The sequence below is a fragment of the Papio anubis genome, chromosome 4, assembly GCF_008728515.1.
Source record: "Papio anubis isolate 15944 chromosome 4, Panubis1.0, whole genome shotgun sequence".
In the NCBI taxonomy this organism is placed as follows: domain Eukaryota; kingdom Metazoa; phylum Chordata; class Mammalia; order Primates; family Cercopithecidae; genus Papio; species Papio anubis.
In genome coordinates, this window is record NC_044979.1 from 136,570,844 (window position 1) to 136,584,131 (window position 13,288).

Consider the following 13,288-nt stretch of genomic DNA (forward strand, 5'->3'; position numbering starts at 1 on the left):
ATTTATTTTTAGACCGTGTCTTGTTCTGTCACCCAGGCTGGAGCGCAATATATACAATATTGGCTCACTGCAACCTCTGCCTCCCAGGTTTAAGCGATTCTCCTGCCTCAGCCTCCCAAGTAGCTGGGACTACAGGTGTACGCCACCATGCCCGGCTAATTATTGTATTTTTAGTAGACAGGGGTTTCACCATGTTGGCCAGGTTGATCTTGAACTCCTGACCTCAACTGATCCACCCACCTTAGCCTCCCAAAGTTCTGGGATTGCAGGCTTGAGCCACTGTGCCTAGCCTGTTTGTTTTTTTAGACAGGGTCTTGCTCTGTCACCCAGGCTGGAGTGCAGTGGGACAATCATTGCTCACTGTAGCCTTGAATTCCTGGGCTTAAGCCATCCTCTTGCCTTAGCTTTCCAAGTAGCTGGGACTACAGGTACCTGCTACCATGCCCAGCTATCTTTTTGCTTTTTGTAGAGATGGGGTCTCACCGTATTGCCCAGGATGGCTTTGAACTCCTGGGCTCAAGCGAGGATGTGCTTCCTAAAAAACACAGGTATCCGTAACCAAACAGTGAATGTATAATTTTTTAGTACCGTGCCTCCTCCAGAGTAAGAGCCCAAGGAATGTTTGCTGAGTGAATGAAAGCTTGCATTATTACTCTTCCTAATTTACAGTTGGGTAAGAGGCTCAAAGCATTAAGCAACTTGTCCAAGAGCCCACAACTAAAATACTCACTTATTAGTTCCAGAAGAAGACAAACAGTTCAATTTAAAAATGGGCAAAAAAAGTTTAAGAAGAAACCGCACTGGCCAGGTGCCTTGGTTCACGCCTGTAATCCCAGCACTTTGGGAGGCCAAGGCAGGCAGATCACGAGGTCAGGAACTCAAGACCAGCCTGGCCAAAATGGCAAAACCCCATCTCTACTAAAAATACAAAAATTAGCCAAGCATGGTGATATATGCCTGTAATCCCAGCTACTCAGGAGGCTGAGGCAGGAGAATCGCTTGAACCCGGGGGCGGAGGTTGCAGCAAGCTGAGATTGTGCCACTGCACTCCAGCCTGGGTGACAGGGCGAGACTCCAGCACATTTGCACAGACTAAAAGTATCTCCCTGTCAAGATAAAGCAACTCCATCTTGGATGCTAACCCACCATGTTGACTTCTGATTAATCCCTGTTCTAGGAATGCCTGTAAGATGCCTACTTTATCTACAGTTACCATAAATCCTGCCCTTAGGTCAAAACAACTTTGACCATAAAGTCCTTCCTTTAGACAGATTCACACAGCTTTCTTGCCTTTCTCTGAGGAGTCAACTTCAATTGCCCTACACATTCCTTCCCTGTGGTATACAAGCCTTGGGTCTGGGGGTAATGGTGCAGGTGTCCGCCATCTTGTCTCTTAGCCACTTACAATATGGCTTCTGTTCCTAAGTCCCTATTAAATGTCGTTTTCTCTGAGAGACAGCATGTGTTAGCCTCTTTCTTCAGCCTCTCAGCTTTGTCAGCCTTTAGGGGTGTGTTTGCATACAACTGCTTCCTGTGGAACACTCTCCCAAATAAGAAAATAATAACTTTACAGTGAAGAAACATGACAGACGCCACCTTAACCGAGTGACTGAGGTGGTCATCAGTAATAACATATACGTATGTATCCTTGAGAGAATGTGCTAAAAGGACGCATCACTTCTTTGATATTTTACCAAAATTTAATAGCATCTATCTAATTATGAGAAAATACAAGGTAAGCCCACATGGAGGGAGATCCTTTAAAATATCTGGTCAGTACTATTCAGAAGTGTCAAGGTTTAGGCCCTGCACAGAGTGGCTCACGCCTGTAATCCCAGCACTTTGGGAGGCCGAGGTAGGCGGACCACTTGAGGTCAGGAGTTCGAGACCAGCCTGGCCAACATGGTGAAACCCCGTCTCTAATTTTAAAAATGCAAAAATTAGCCAGGTGTGGTGGCACATGTCTGTAATTCCAGCTACTCGGGAGGCTGAGGCAAGAGAATCACTTGAACCTGGGAGGTGGAGGTTGCAGTAAGCTGAGATCTCACCATTGCACTCCAGCCTGGGCGACAGGGTGAGACTCTGTCTCAATACAAAAAAAAAAAAAAAAAAAAAAAAAAGTGTACTTGGGCTCTGGAAACCTGATAGAACAATGTGGCCATCCTCATATCAGATGCTAAACCAGATCCAAACTGAGTGTGAAATGGGACACATTTCACCTGTTATAAGAGGCAGGTGATAGGACACTTACTCCTATGGGTTTCTGAGAGATTAGGATTTCATGTCTGGAAACCAGCATCCCTTAGAAGTACACAGGAGGGGTGGCACAGTGGCTCATGCCTGTAATCCCAGCAATTTGGGAGGCCAAGGCAGTAGAAACGCTTGAGCTCAGGAGTTTGAGACCAACATGGGCAACATAATGAGACCTCTGTCTTAGTTAAAAAAATTAAAACATAAATTAGCTGGACGTGGCGGTACACGCCAGCAGTCCCAGCTACTTGGGAGGCTGAGGCTGGAGGATTGCTTGAGCAATCCTCAGGAGTTGGAGGCCGTAGTAAGCGGAGATTGCGCCACTGCACTACAGCCTGGGTGAGAGAGTAAGACCCTGTCCCCACCCCACCCCCCATCAAAAAAAAGCACAAGAACTGTTTCCTAAATTGCTCGGACAAAAGGTCAGAGTTGGATTCATCTCACAGAGTCCTGTAGTTTACATCTTGGGAGGGGTTTCCCTCAACTCTTGGCAAAGGGTTTTGCTGCTAAGGCAAGTGCGAGATCCTTAGTTTTGTTGTTGTTTTGTTTGTTTGTTTGTTTGTTTGAGATGGAACCTCACTCTGCCGCCCAGGCTGGAGTGCAGCAGTGCAATCTTGATTCACTTCAACCTCTGCCTCTCAGGTTCAAGCAATTCTCCTGCCTCAGCTTCCTGAGTATCTGGCACTACAGGACGCTACCACGCCCAGCTAATTTTTGTATTTTTATTAGAGATGGGGTTTCACTATACTGGCCAGGCTGGTCTCGAACTCCTGACCTCGTGATCTGCCCACCTCGACCTCCCAAAGTGTTGGGATTACAGGCGTGAGCCACTGCGCCGGCCAAGGTCCTTAGTTTTAACTCCCTCTGAGTTTCACCAGAGGAAGGTAACTTGCTTGAGTCCTTTCCCCACAGGGTCCCTCCAAACCACAAATTCCTCATTCCTCTTCTGGTTTATTCCTACTAAGAACTAGGCTGAGCTCTTAATCCCTGTTTAAAGGGGCCGTGTTTATTGAAGGCATAAACTCTGGGCAAAGGGTCATAAATCACTCTTTAGCTGGGTCCAGAGAGTGACAAGGGCACAAGACAGAGAATGGGCTCCAAGAGGCAATGTTATTAAGCATCTCGTCTGCTTTTCTGGTGTTTTTCCTTGGAGGTACACCCCTGAGAATCCTCTGCCCTAAAAATCTCTGTTTGCCTCTCCAGATTCAGCACTCCAAACTCTCCAACTGGCTCTGTGCCTAGAAGAAGGGATGGGAACAGCACTGACCACATCACCCTTGCCCTTGGCTTCCAACTGGGTTTAACCAATGGGAGGCACTAGCAGGAAATCAAAGTAGATGAGAAAGAGAGAGAGAGAGAGACAGAGAGAGAGAGAGAGAGAAAGAGAGAGAGAGAGAGAGAGAGATGGCCGGGCGCGGTGGCTCATGCCTGTAATCCCAGCACTTTGGGAGGCCGAAGTGGGCGTATCACCTGAGGTCAGGAGTTCGAGACCAGCCTGGCCAACATGGTGAAACCCTGTCTGTACTAAAACTACAAAAATTAGCAGGGATTGGTGGTGGGCGCCTGTAATCCCAGCTACTCAGGAGGCTGAGGCAGGAGAATCACTTGAACCTGGGAGGTGGAGGCTGCAGTGAGCCGAGATCCCGCCACTGCACTCCAGCCTGGCTAACAGAGCAGGACTCTGTCTCAAATAAATAAATAAGTAAATAAAATAAAAATAAATATAAATATACAAAAATTAGCCCGGCATGGTGGTGGGCATCTGTAATCCCAGCTACTTGGGAGGCTGAGATAAGGTAATCACTTGAACCCAGGAGGTGGAGGTTGCAGTGAGCCGAGATTGTGTCACTGCACTCTAGCCCGGGCAATACAATGAGACCCTGTCTCAAAAAAAAAAAAAAAAAAAAAGAGAGAGAGAGAGAGATTGGGGTATTCATCCCCCAGCTGCCTCCCTGCCACAGCACTTTCCACAGTGACTGTGGGTTTTCTACCTAAGGTCACAGCTCTGGGTAAATGCCTACTTTCCCATGACCAAAGCCCCCATCAGTTTCCAGCACAGCTCCCTCCCCTTTTCCCTTTAGGTCTAGAAATGGTAACAGCTTCCTGGTGTTCCAGTAATATCTGGTGCTTTACCTGTCCTGGTTGATTCCCTTAACCCAGGTCACACTTTTGTACATAGTTCCTTGTCTTTCTTTTTCCTGAGAGATGGTCTCTGTCTCTCAGGCTGGAGTGCAGTGGTACAATCACAGCTCACTGCAGCCTCGACCTCCTGGGCTCGAGGGATCCTCCTGTCTCAGTCTCCTGAGGAGCTGGGATTACAGGTGTGCACCATCACACTTGGCTTTTTTTTTTTTTTTTTTGAGGCAGAATCTCACTCTGTTGCCCTGGCTGGAGTGCAGTCACATGATCTCAACTCACTGCAACCTCCACCTCCCGGGTTCAAGTGATTCTTGTGCCTCAGACTTCCAAACAGCTGGGATTACATGCGCATGCCATCACACCCAGCTAATTTTTGTATTTTTATCAGAGACAGGGTTTCATCATTTTGCCCAGGCTAGTCTCAAACTCCTGGCCTCAAGTGATCTGCCCACCTCGGCCTCCCAAAGTGCTGGGATTATAGCCACTGTGGATGGCCACAAAAAAAATTTTTTTTAATTAGCCAGGCATGGATGGGCATGGTGGCTCATGCCTGTAATCCCAGCACTTTGGGAGGCTGAGGCGGGCAGATCACTTGAGGCCAGGAGCTCGAGACCAGCCTGGCCAACATGGCGAAACTCTGTTTCTATTAATAATACAAAAATTGGCCGGGGCATGGTGGCACGCACCTGTAATCCCAGCTATTCGGGAGGCTGAGGCAGGAGAATCACTTGAACCTGGGAGGCGGAGCCTGCAGTGAGCTGAGATTGTGACACTGCACTCCAGCCTGGGCAACAGAGTGAGTCTCCATCTCGAAAAAAAAAATTTTTTTTTTTTTTTGTAAAGAGGGGGTCTCCTGGACTCACACTGTCTCCTGTACTGGCCTCCCAAAATACTGAGATTACAGGTATGAACCACCTCACCTGGTCCATAGTTTCTTCTTAAACTCTCATTACTCCTTTCAGTGTGTAATCTCTTTCCAGTTACAACTCCAATACAACTTCACAGCTGCCAACACCACCCTCGTGGCTAGTCTTTATCTCCCAACAATTCCCAGTCTACTGATGTACCCCCCGCAGGTCCCCCGACACTGCCTTCCTCACTCGGCCTTGGAGTTACTTTAGTTTCTCCTATTTATTTATCCCCAGTTTCCTGTTTCCATCCACCCACCAGCCCATGGCTGTATCTTTGTTGATCTTACTCTGTCTAAAATTGAGGTCATGGCTGGCCATGGTCACTCATGCCTGTAACTCCAGCACTTTGGGAGGGCAAGGTGAGAGGATCGTTTGAGGTCAGGAGTTCAAGACCAGCCTGGGCAACATAGTAAGACCTCATGTCTAAATAAATAAATAAACAATATAAAATAAAATAATAAAAAAAAAATTGAGGTCAGGCCAAGCTTGGTGCCTTATGTCTATAGGCCCAGTGTATTAGGAGGCTGAGGCAGGGGGATTGCTTGAGCCCAGGAGTTTCAGGCTGCAGTGAGGTATGACTGCATCACTGCACTCCAGCCTGGGCAACAGAGCGAAGGTCTGTCTCTAAAAAAAGAGAGGAAAGAACTATGTACAAAGGTGTGACCCGAGTTAAGGGAATCAACCAGGATGGGTAAACTGGCAAAGCACCAGGGACTGCTGGAACAGTGGGAAGTCACTACACCCTATCTCTAAATAAATAAATTTTTTTTTTAATTGAGATTTTTGTTGTTGCTGTTGTTTTGTTTTTTTGGAGATGGAGTCTCACTCTGTCACCCAGGCTGGAGTTCAGTGGTGTGATCTCAGGTCACTGCAGCCTTTGCCTCCCAGGTTCAAGTGATTCTCCAACCTCAGCCTCCCGAGTAGCTGGGATTACAGGTGCATGCTACCACACCCGGCTACTTTTTTGTATTTTTAGTAGAGACAGAATTTCACTATGTTGGCCAGGCTGGTTTTGAATTCCTGGCCTCAAGTGATCCGCCCGCCTCGACCTCCCGAAGTGCTGGGATTACAGGCGTGAGCCACCGTGCCCAGCTAAGGTAATTTCCTCTTCCTCTGTTAGCGCCCCTACCGTGCTCCCACACTCAGTTAATTGTCATCTCCCTCTCCCTAGACATGAAAAATCAGGTGACATCTAATCTCTCCCAAAGGAACCCAAGGGAGGGGGCACTCCCAAAGCCTCCCACAGATACACAATTTAAGTAAAGGTGAAACCAGTCCAGTGCTTCCTATGCAAATGTAGCCTGAATGGCACCGCCATTGGCCACCCTCCAATCCCTGTGTCCAAGCCTTATTTGCGTAACCTCCCACGGGACAGAACTTCCTCCTCTCCCTTCTCTTCTAGGCCCTCATCATGTCTCACCTACGCTAGAGTCTCCCCACTGGTTTCTTCCCTTCCATCAGGCCCCCATAATCCATCCCCACAACACAAGCTCCTCAGTGCACTCGTCTGAGCAAAAGCCTTCAGTGTCTCCCTAGTAACGGCAAATGCCCACCCCTCTTTCACTTCTCTATTGAATGTGTGAATTTTTACCAAATGCTCTTATTAAACAAAACAAAACAAAACAAAACACGCCAGCAGGGTGGCTCACACCTGTAATCCCAGTGCTTTGAGGTGGTATGATCACTTGAGCCCAGGAGATCATGACTAGCCTGGGCAACCCAGCAACATACCCCTCGCTACAAATATATATATATAAAATATATATAAATATATATAAAAATATATAATATATATATATATATAGAGATGGGGTCTCACTCTGTCTCCCAGGCTGGAGTGCAGTGGTACGATCTCTGCTCACTGCAACCTCTGCCTCCCTGGCTCAAGTAATCCTCCCACCTTGTGAGTAGCTGGCACTACAGGCTTGCACCACCACGCCCAGCTAATTTTAACTTTTTTTGTACAGATGGAGTCTTGCTATGTTGCCCAGGCTGGTTTCAAACTTTTGAGCTCAAATGATCCACCTGCCTCAGCCTCCCAAAGCACTGAGATTACAAGTGCGAACCACCGCGCCTGGCCAAATTAAAACAAACAAAACACACACACACACACACACACACACACACACACACACACTTGAATCACCAAATTGTAATGCCTAAAGGTGCCATTCATTACTCTGAGTTTCAAATAACTTTTAAAAAATACATCTATGCCGGGTGCTGTAGCTCATGTCTGTAATCACAGCACTTTGGGAGGCCAAGGTGGGAGGCTTGCTTGAGGCCAGGAGTTCGAGACCAGTCTGGGCAACATAGAAATACTCCATCTCTGCAAAAAAAATTAGCCAGGCGTGGTGGTGTGCACCTGTAGTACCAGCTACTCGAGAGGCAGGAAAATCGGTAGGACCCAGGAGCTCAAGGCCCCGGTGTGTTATGATCTGCACTCCAGCCTGGGCGACAAAGGGAGACTGACTCCAAATGAAACAAACAAACAAACACCTAAATTGGAGTTTAATGGAAAACTTTTAACTTTCTCCAGCATTCCTGCTAAGCATCACACTTCTCTCTGCTTGCTGACACCCTGGTTGACGTCTGAGCAGGATGGGACGCGCCGCTCAGAGCCTAAGATAAAAAGAAAGTGTCTGCAGGGCTTTCTACCAATAAATAAGTTCTGACGGGTTCATTAATGAGGTTTGGAAGGGAGGTCCCGGGAGGTGCCCGCGGACTCAGCCCGGAGCTCCGGGACTTGGGCTCTGCGATCCTTGCAGAAGGCATGGGCAGGGGCAGGATGGGGAGGTGCAGGACGGGGAAGCCTGGCAGTTGGGTGGGGGCGGCCACCCACTGAGGCCGGATCCGGCCAGGCGCCCACGTTGCGCCCGCCCGCGGGGCTGCGCTTCCCCGGGCTGCGGCCGCGGAGCTGGTCAGTCCGGCGCTCCCCAGTCCCAGGCCCGGAAGGAGCTAACGGGCTATTCGTAGGCGGGCCAGGATTCCCCCGGGGAAGGCCCCACTCCCCGGCCCGCGTCATTCCTGCCCACCGCCCCGGGCCCTCGCGGGGTAGCCCCCTGCACGAGCGGGCAGGGCAATGGGCGGCGCTTGGCGGAGGGCAGCGCGCTCAGGGCGCGCGGGGACTGTGGCCGAGGGGAGGAGACGGCGGCGCGCGGGCGGGGACTGGGCGAGCGAGGGCAGATCAGGGCAGCCCGCCCAGGCCACGCCCCATACAGGCCCCGCCCCGTCTTCACCCCGCCCCAGCCCTGCCGGGAACGGCGGGACCACGGTGACTGACACGACTCCAGACCAGTCACCAAGCGCCTCGAGGCCCCGAGGGGCTACTCGGGGCCGAGCCAGCTGAGGGGCTCCTGAAGGGGCGGGGGCGGGCGGGGAAGCCTTTCGGCGAGGGGCGGGGTCTCAGGAAGACTGGCAGAACTCACAGCCAATGGCAGGCGGGAGCCGTCCCGTTAGCGCCGGATCCCCGCGGGTAGGGCGGGGCGGGCGGCGCCGTGGGGATCCCGGGGCGGCTGAGGGCCCCTGACTCGGCTCCTCGCGGCGACATGGATCGGATGGCCAGCTCCATGAAGCAAGTGCCCAACCCGCTGCCCAAGGTGCTGAGCCGGCGCGGGGTCGGCGCGGGGCTGGAGGCGGCGGAGCGCGAGAGCTTCGAGCGGACTCAGGTGAGGACGGGGGACCCCGGGGCATCCCTGGGGCACCCTGAGGGACGCGGTGTCCGAGAGGGGCTTTGAAGGGAGTAGGAGTCTTGCAGGCCCCAGTTGAGGACGGGGCGAGGGGGTCGTGAGCGGGGGCATTGGCGTGCAGATCTGGGCGATCCCAGGAAGGTCGGAGACCCCAGGGTACCCCAGCTGGCCTGGGGAGAAGGGCAGAGGCGGGCTCGGAGGAGATGGCAGGATGCGTGCGGCCAAGAGGAGCCTGATCGACTGGGGACCGGGCAGGAGTCCCAAGGTGAGGTGAGAGGGGAAGGAACTGAAAAGGGGCGGAATGGAAGGGGTGCCCCTAAACAAGGGAAGCGCACGGTAGCCGCTTGGAGGCTCAAGTGTGGGGTCGGAGAGTGGGGGAGCCAGGCTGGGAATGTGAAGGGTGAGGGGTCCTCTCTTCCCCTCCGATTACTTCTTGGTTGCACTGACATCCCCTCCCACCCCCCACTCCTTAGCATCCTCCTTTCTCGATGCCTCTTGCTTGGCTCTGGCCAGCCCCAGCTGTCAACTCTGAGGCCCGGCCGAAGGGGTCGGAGCAGGGAAAAGGAATGTAGGAAATGTAAAGTGTGGCCACTTTGTGGGAAAATTACTCTGGGGGCTAAAGTGGAGACCATGGTGCCCCGAGCCCTGACTTGGGGTCTTGGTTTTATCCCCCAAGATGTGCCTGACAGCTAATAGGTAGACTGCCCTATTTGTCCTGCCTGACCAGGGCTCGGGGCCAAAATTCCTCAGTGTCATCAACAAAAAGCCACAATCCATTTTTACCTCCGAGTTTTTAATGCCTGGTGTATTGATTGGACTGAATTAAGCTGACATGTTGATGGTGTTCATCAGTTCATTTGTATGTAAAATCCATTTCAAAGAGTACAACGCTTCTTTAATCCCAGTGCCAATGCTGGAGGGGCAGATTTGTTCTACACTCTTGAGCTCAGAGTGGAACCTTTGAAGATCCAGTTGGGTCTCACTTGCCAGAGGCTGGTCCCCTGGTGTGTTGTGCAAGGAATACTTCCCCCAAACACAGTTGGAGGGAAAGGGCTTTGTAGGGATTTTAGTTAGAGAACACAGTGGGAATCTGACTGACAGTTCTGTGTATGGAATCTTTCAAAGAATAAAGCTTTTGGCCAGGCGCGGTACCTCACACCTGTAATCCCACCACTTTGTGAGGCGGAGGCGGGTGGATCACCTGAGGTCAGGAGTTCAAGACCAACCTGGCCAACATGGTGAAACCTCGTCTCTACTAAAAATACAAAAGATTAGCCGGGCGTGGTGGCAGACGCCTGTAATCCCAGCTACTTGGGAGGCTGAGGCCAGGAGAATTGCTTGAATCTGGGAGGTGAAGGTTGCAGTGAGCAGAGATCGTGCCACTGCACTCCAGCCTGGGCAACAAGAGCGAAACTCCGTCTCAAAAAAAAAAAAAAAGAAAGAAAGAAAGAAAGAATAAAGCTTTTCACCCCCAGAGGACTTTATCCCCTCTTCTTATTCTGAAAACATTTGGCCCCCCCACCTGGGCAACATAGTGAGACCATGTCTCTACAAAAAATAAAAAAATGAGGCTGGGTGCATTAGCTCACACCTGTATTCCCCACACTTTGGGAGGCCGAGGTCGGCGAGGTGGGAGGATCAGTTGAGCCCTGGAGTTTGAGACCAGCCTGGGCAACACAGTGAGATCCCGCCTCTATTTTTTAAAAAATTAAAAATTAGTCTCGTGTGGTGGCATATGCCTGTAGTCCCAGCTGTTCGAAAGGCTGAGGCAGGAGGGTCACTTGAGCCAGGAGGTTGAGGCTGCAGCGAGCTATGGTTGTGCCACTGCACCCCAGCCTGGGTGACAGAGTGAGACCCTGTCTCTACAAAAAAATGAAAAAAAAAAAGTGAAAAAAAGAAAGAAAACCTCATGCAGGTGTGTCTGGATAGTGTGCAGCAGTGAGACCCTGTCTCTACAAAAAAAAAAAAAAGAAAGAAAAAAGAAAGTGCTTCCACGCAAGTGTTTTTGGATGGTATGAAACAGGGAGTCGCCACTACCTGGTTTTCCTACCCCAGGAGGGAAGTAGGAAATGGTCATTTCACTTCACTTTATTTCACTTCTGCCTCCCAGGATCCAGCTGGGTTTGAGGCTTGTTCTCTGGTTTCATGGACCCGACCCCTGAAAAGAAGGAAATTTTCCATTGGTCTTGGATGTTAGTACCTCCGCTAGCTTCCTAGTCACATGAGGCTTCTTGCTCCGTGAAACAGCGTGTATATTCCTTTTATTTTTATATTTTCATAGAGACGGGGGTCTCACTGTGTTGCCCAGACTAGTCTCAAACTCCTGGCTTCAAGTGATCCTCCTGCTTCTGCCTCCCAAAGCGCTGGGACTACAGGCATGAGCCATGACACCCAGCCCTATTTTATTTTTCTTTTAATAAATGACATAAGAAAATAAATAGATATTATCTTTTAACAACCCATTCCTTCTAGAGTCTCAAATATGTAAAAACTAGAGCAACAGAGAAATATGCGTAAGACTGACCTATAATAGTGAAAGAAATTAGGTTTGTGAAAGTTTCCACCCATGAGTGGTATGTTTCCCTGCTATCCAGGGACGGCCCAACAGGAGAGTCTAGGTCAGTGTTTTCTGGTGTTTTACATTCTGTGGGACATTTGTGATTGGTCAGATTTGACCTGGGTGGGGTGGGTGGGGATGAGGTAGAGTGGAGCAGAAAAAGAGAATTTTTCTGATGTTGAAACTCTTATTTTTAACTTTTTTTTTTTTTTTTTTTTGAGATGGAGGTCTCACTGTGTGTTCCTAGGCTGGTCTTGAACTCCTAGCCTCAAGCGATCTTCCCACCTCAGCCTCCCAAAGTGCTGGGATTTCAGGTGTGAGCCACTGCACCCAACCTCTGGTGTTGAAACTCTTTAGGGGTGTAGGAGAGTAAAGACAAAGAACCAGCCTGGACAACATAGTAAAACCTCATCTCTCCAAAAAATAAAATTAGCTGGATGTGGTGGCGCATGCCTGTTGTCCCAGCAACTTTGGAGGCTGAAGTGGGAGGATTGCTTGAGCCTGGGAGCCTGAGGCTTCAGTGAGCAAAGATTGTGCCACTGCATTCCAGGCTGGGCAACAGAGTGAGACCCCATCTAAAAAAGAAAGAAAGAAAAGAAAAGAAAAGCCCTAAAACCCAACGTTAGTCAATCTACAAAAAATTATTTTGTTTAATGACTACCTATCAAATGTATCATGAGGTTGCAGAGCTTGGTAAGCAAGGGGAAAAAAGGGGAAAACTGTATTATGAGATATAAAAATGAATTATGAAAAATTTAATGAGTTAGGAGACCATGAGAATCAGGCAAGGTATAATAATAACTAACTAATTATTGTGTTTGGCACCATTCTAAGGACATCATTGTATTACCTTTTTAAATCTTGACAAGAACGGATGAGGTTCACAATTTTACTCTCGGGACAATTGAGGCACAGAGAGGTTAAGTAACTCACCAGAAGTCACACAGCTGGAAGTGGTCTCAACCTTTACCCACTGCCTCGGGCAGCCTGTGAGTACTGAGCAGATGCTGGCATTGGAGTTAGAAGGCATTTGAGTCTTACAGCTGGGTGTGTATACGGGCCACGAGGTCTCAGGGAAGTTGTCTAACCTTTCTAAGCCTCAGTTTCCTTATTGTCAAATAAACATAACACTTACCTGGCTGATTTATTGTGCGGATGCAATGAAGCCATATTCCTGAAGGCATTTTGTAAACTGTGGAGCACTAGTTCAGTGATTATTGTTATGATCTGACTGGGGAGACGAACCCAAGACAGCAGACGCGTGATATATCAAGTAGGCTGTGATTAAGTCTTCCTTAGACGGATAGATGTGGTACTAGGTAATAGGATAATTACCAAGAGCACGTGGATAAAACACAGGCTTTGGGGTTGGGAGCCCTCCCCGAGGACTGAAGCACATCTTTTAGCATGAGTTAGCGTTTGCTGGGTGGAGGAGAGGATGGGGCATTCCAGTGATGGAGGAACATAAATAAAGAAACATCTAGACTAGGCAGATAAACTTCCCAGCGGGTGCAGTGGAGACTCATTGGCTGGGGTAGAGAGAGGGGCAAAATTGGCCACTCCCTCCTCTGAACTATAGCAGGGCTGGTGACCTCTCCTAGTTCCTGTGACCTTGTGCTGGCATCATTTCTCTCTGTGGCCCCCAGTGAACGCTGAGCTTATTGAGGGCAGGTCTGTGTCTTGCTCTTGCCTACATCCTGAATCTCATGGTTAGTGGTGAATGGGGTCAGCAAGGGAACCCT

The 13,288-nt window shown here is 49.7% G+C and overlaps 1 protein-coding gene across 1 annotated transcript in view; it reads left to right on the forward strand.

Moving 5' to 3' along the window:
* The first annotated feature begins 8,776 nt into the window (after positions 1-8,776).
* The window catches only part of LOC116268644 (huntingtin-interacting protein 1-like), a 138,696-nt gene continuing 134,184 nt past the window's right edge, over positions 8,777-13,288 (forward strand). Inside the window, exon 1 of the mRNA XM_031665499.1 lies at positions 8,777-8,968. Within this exon, the coding sequence (XP_031521359.1) occupies positions 8,849-8,968 (120 nt within the window). The 5' untranslated portion in view covers positions 8,777-8,848. The remainder of the gene's footprint in view (positions 8,969-13,288) is intronic.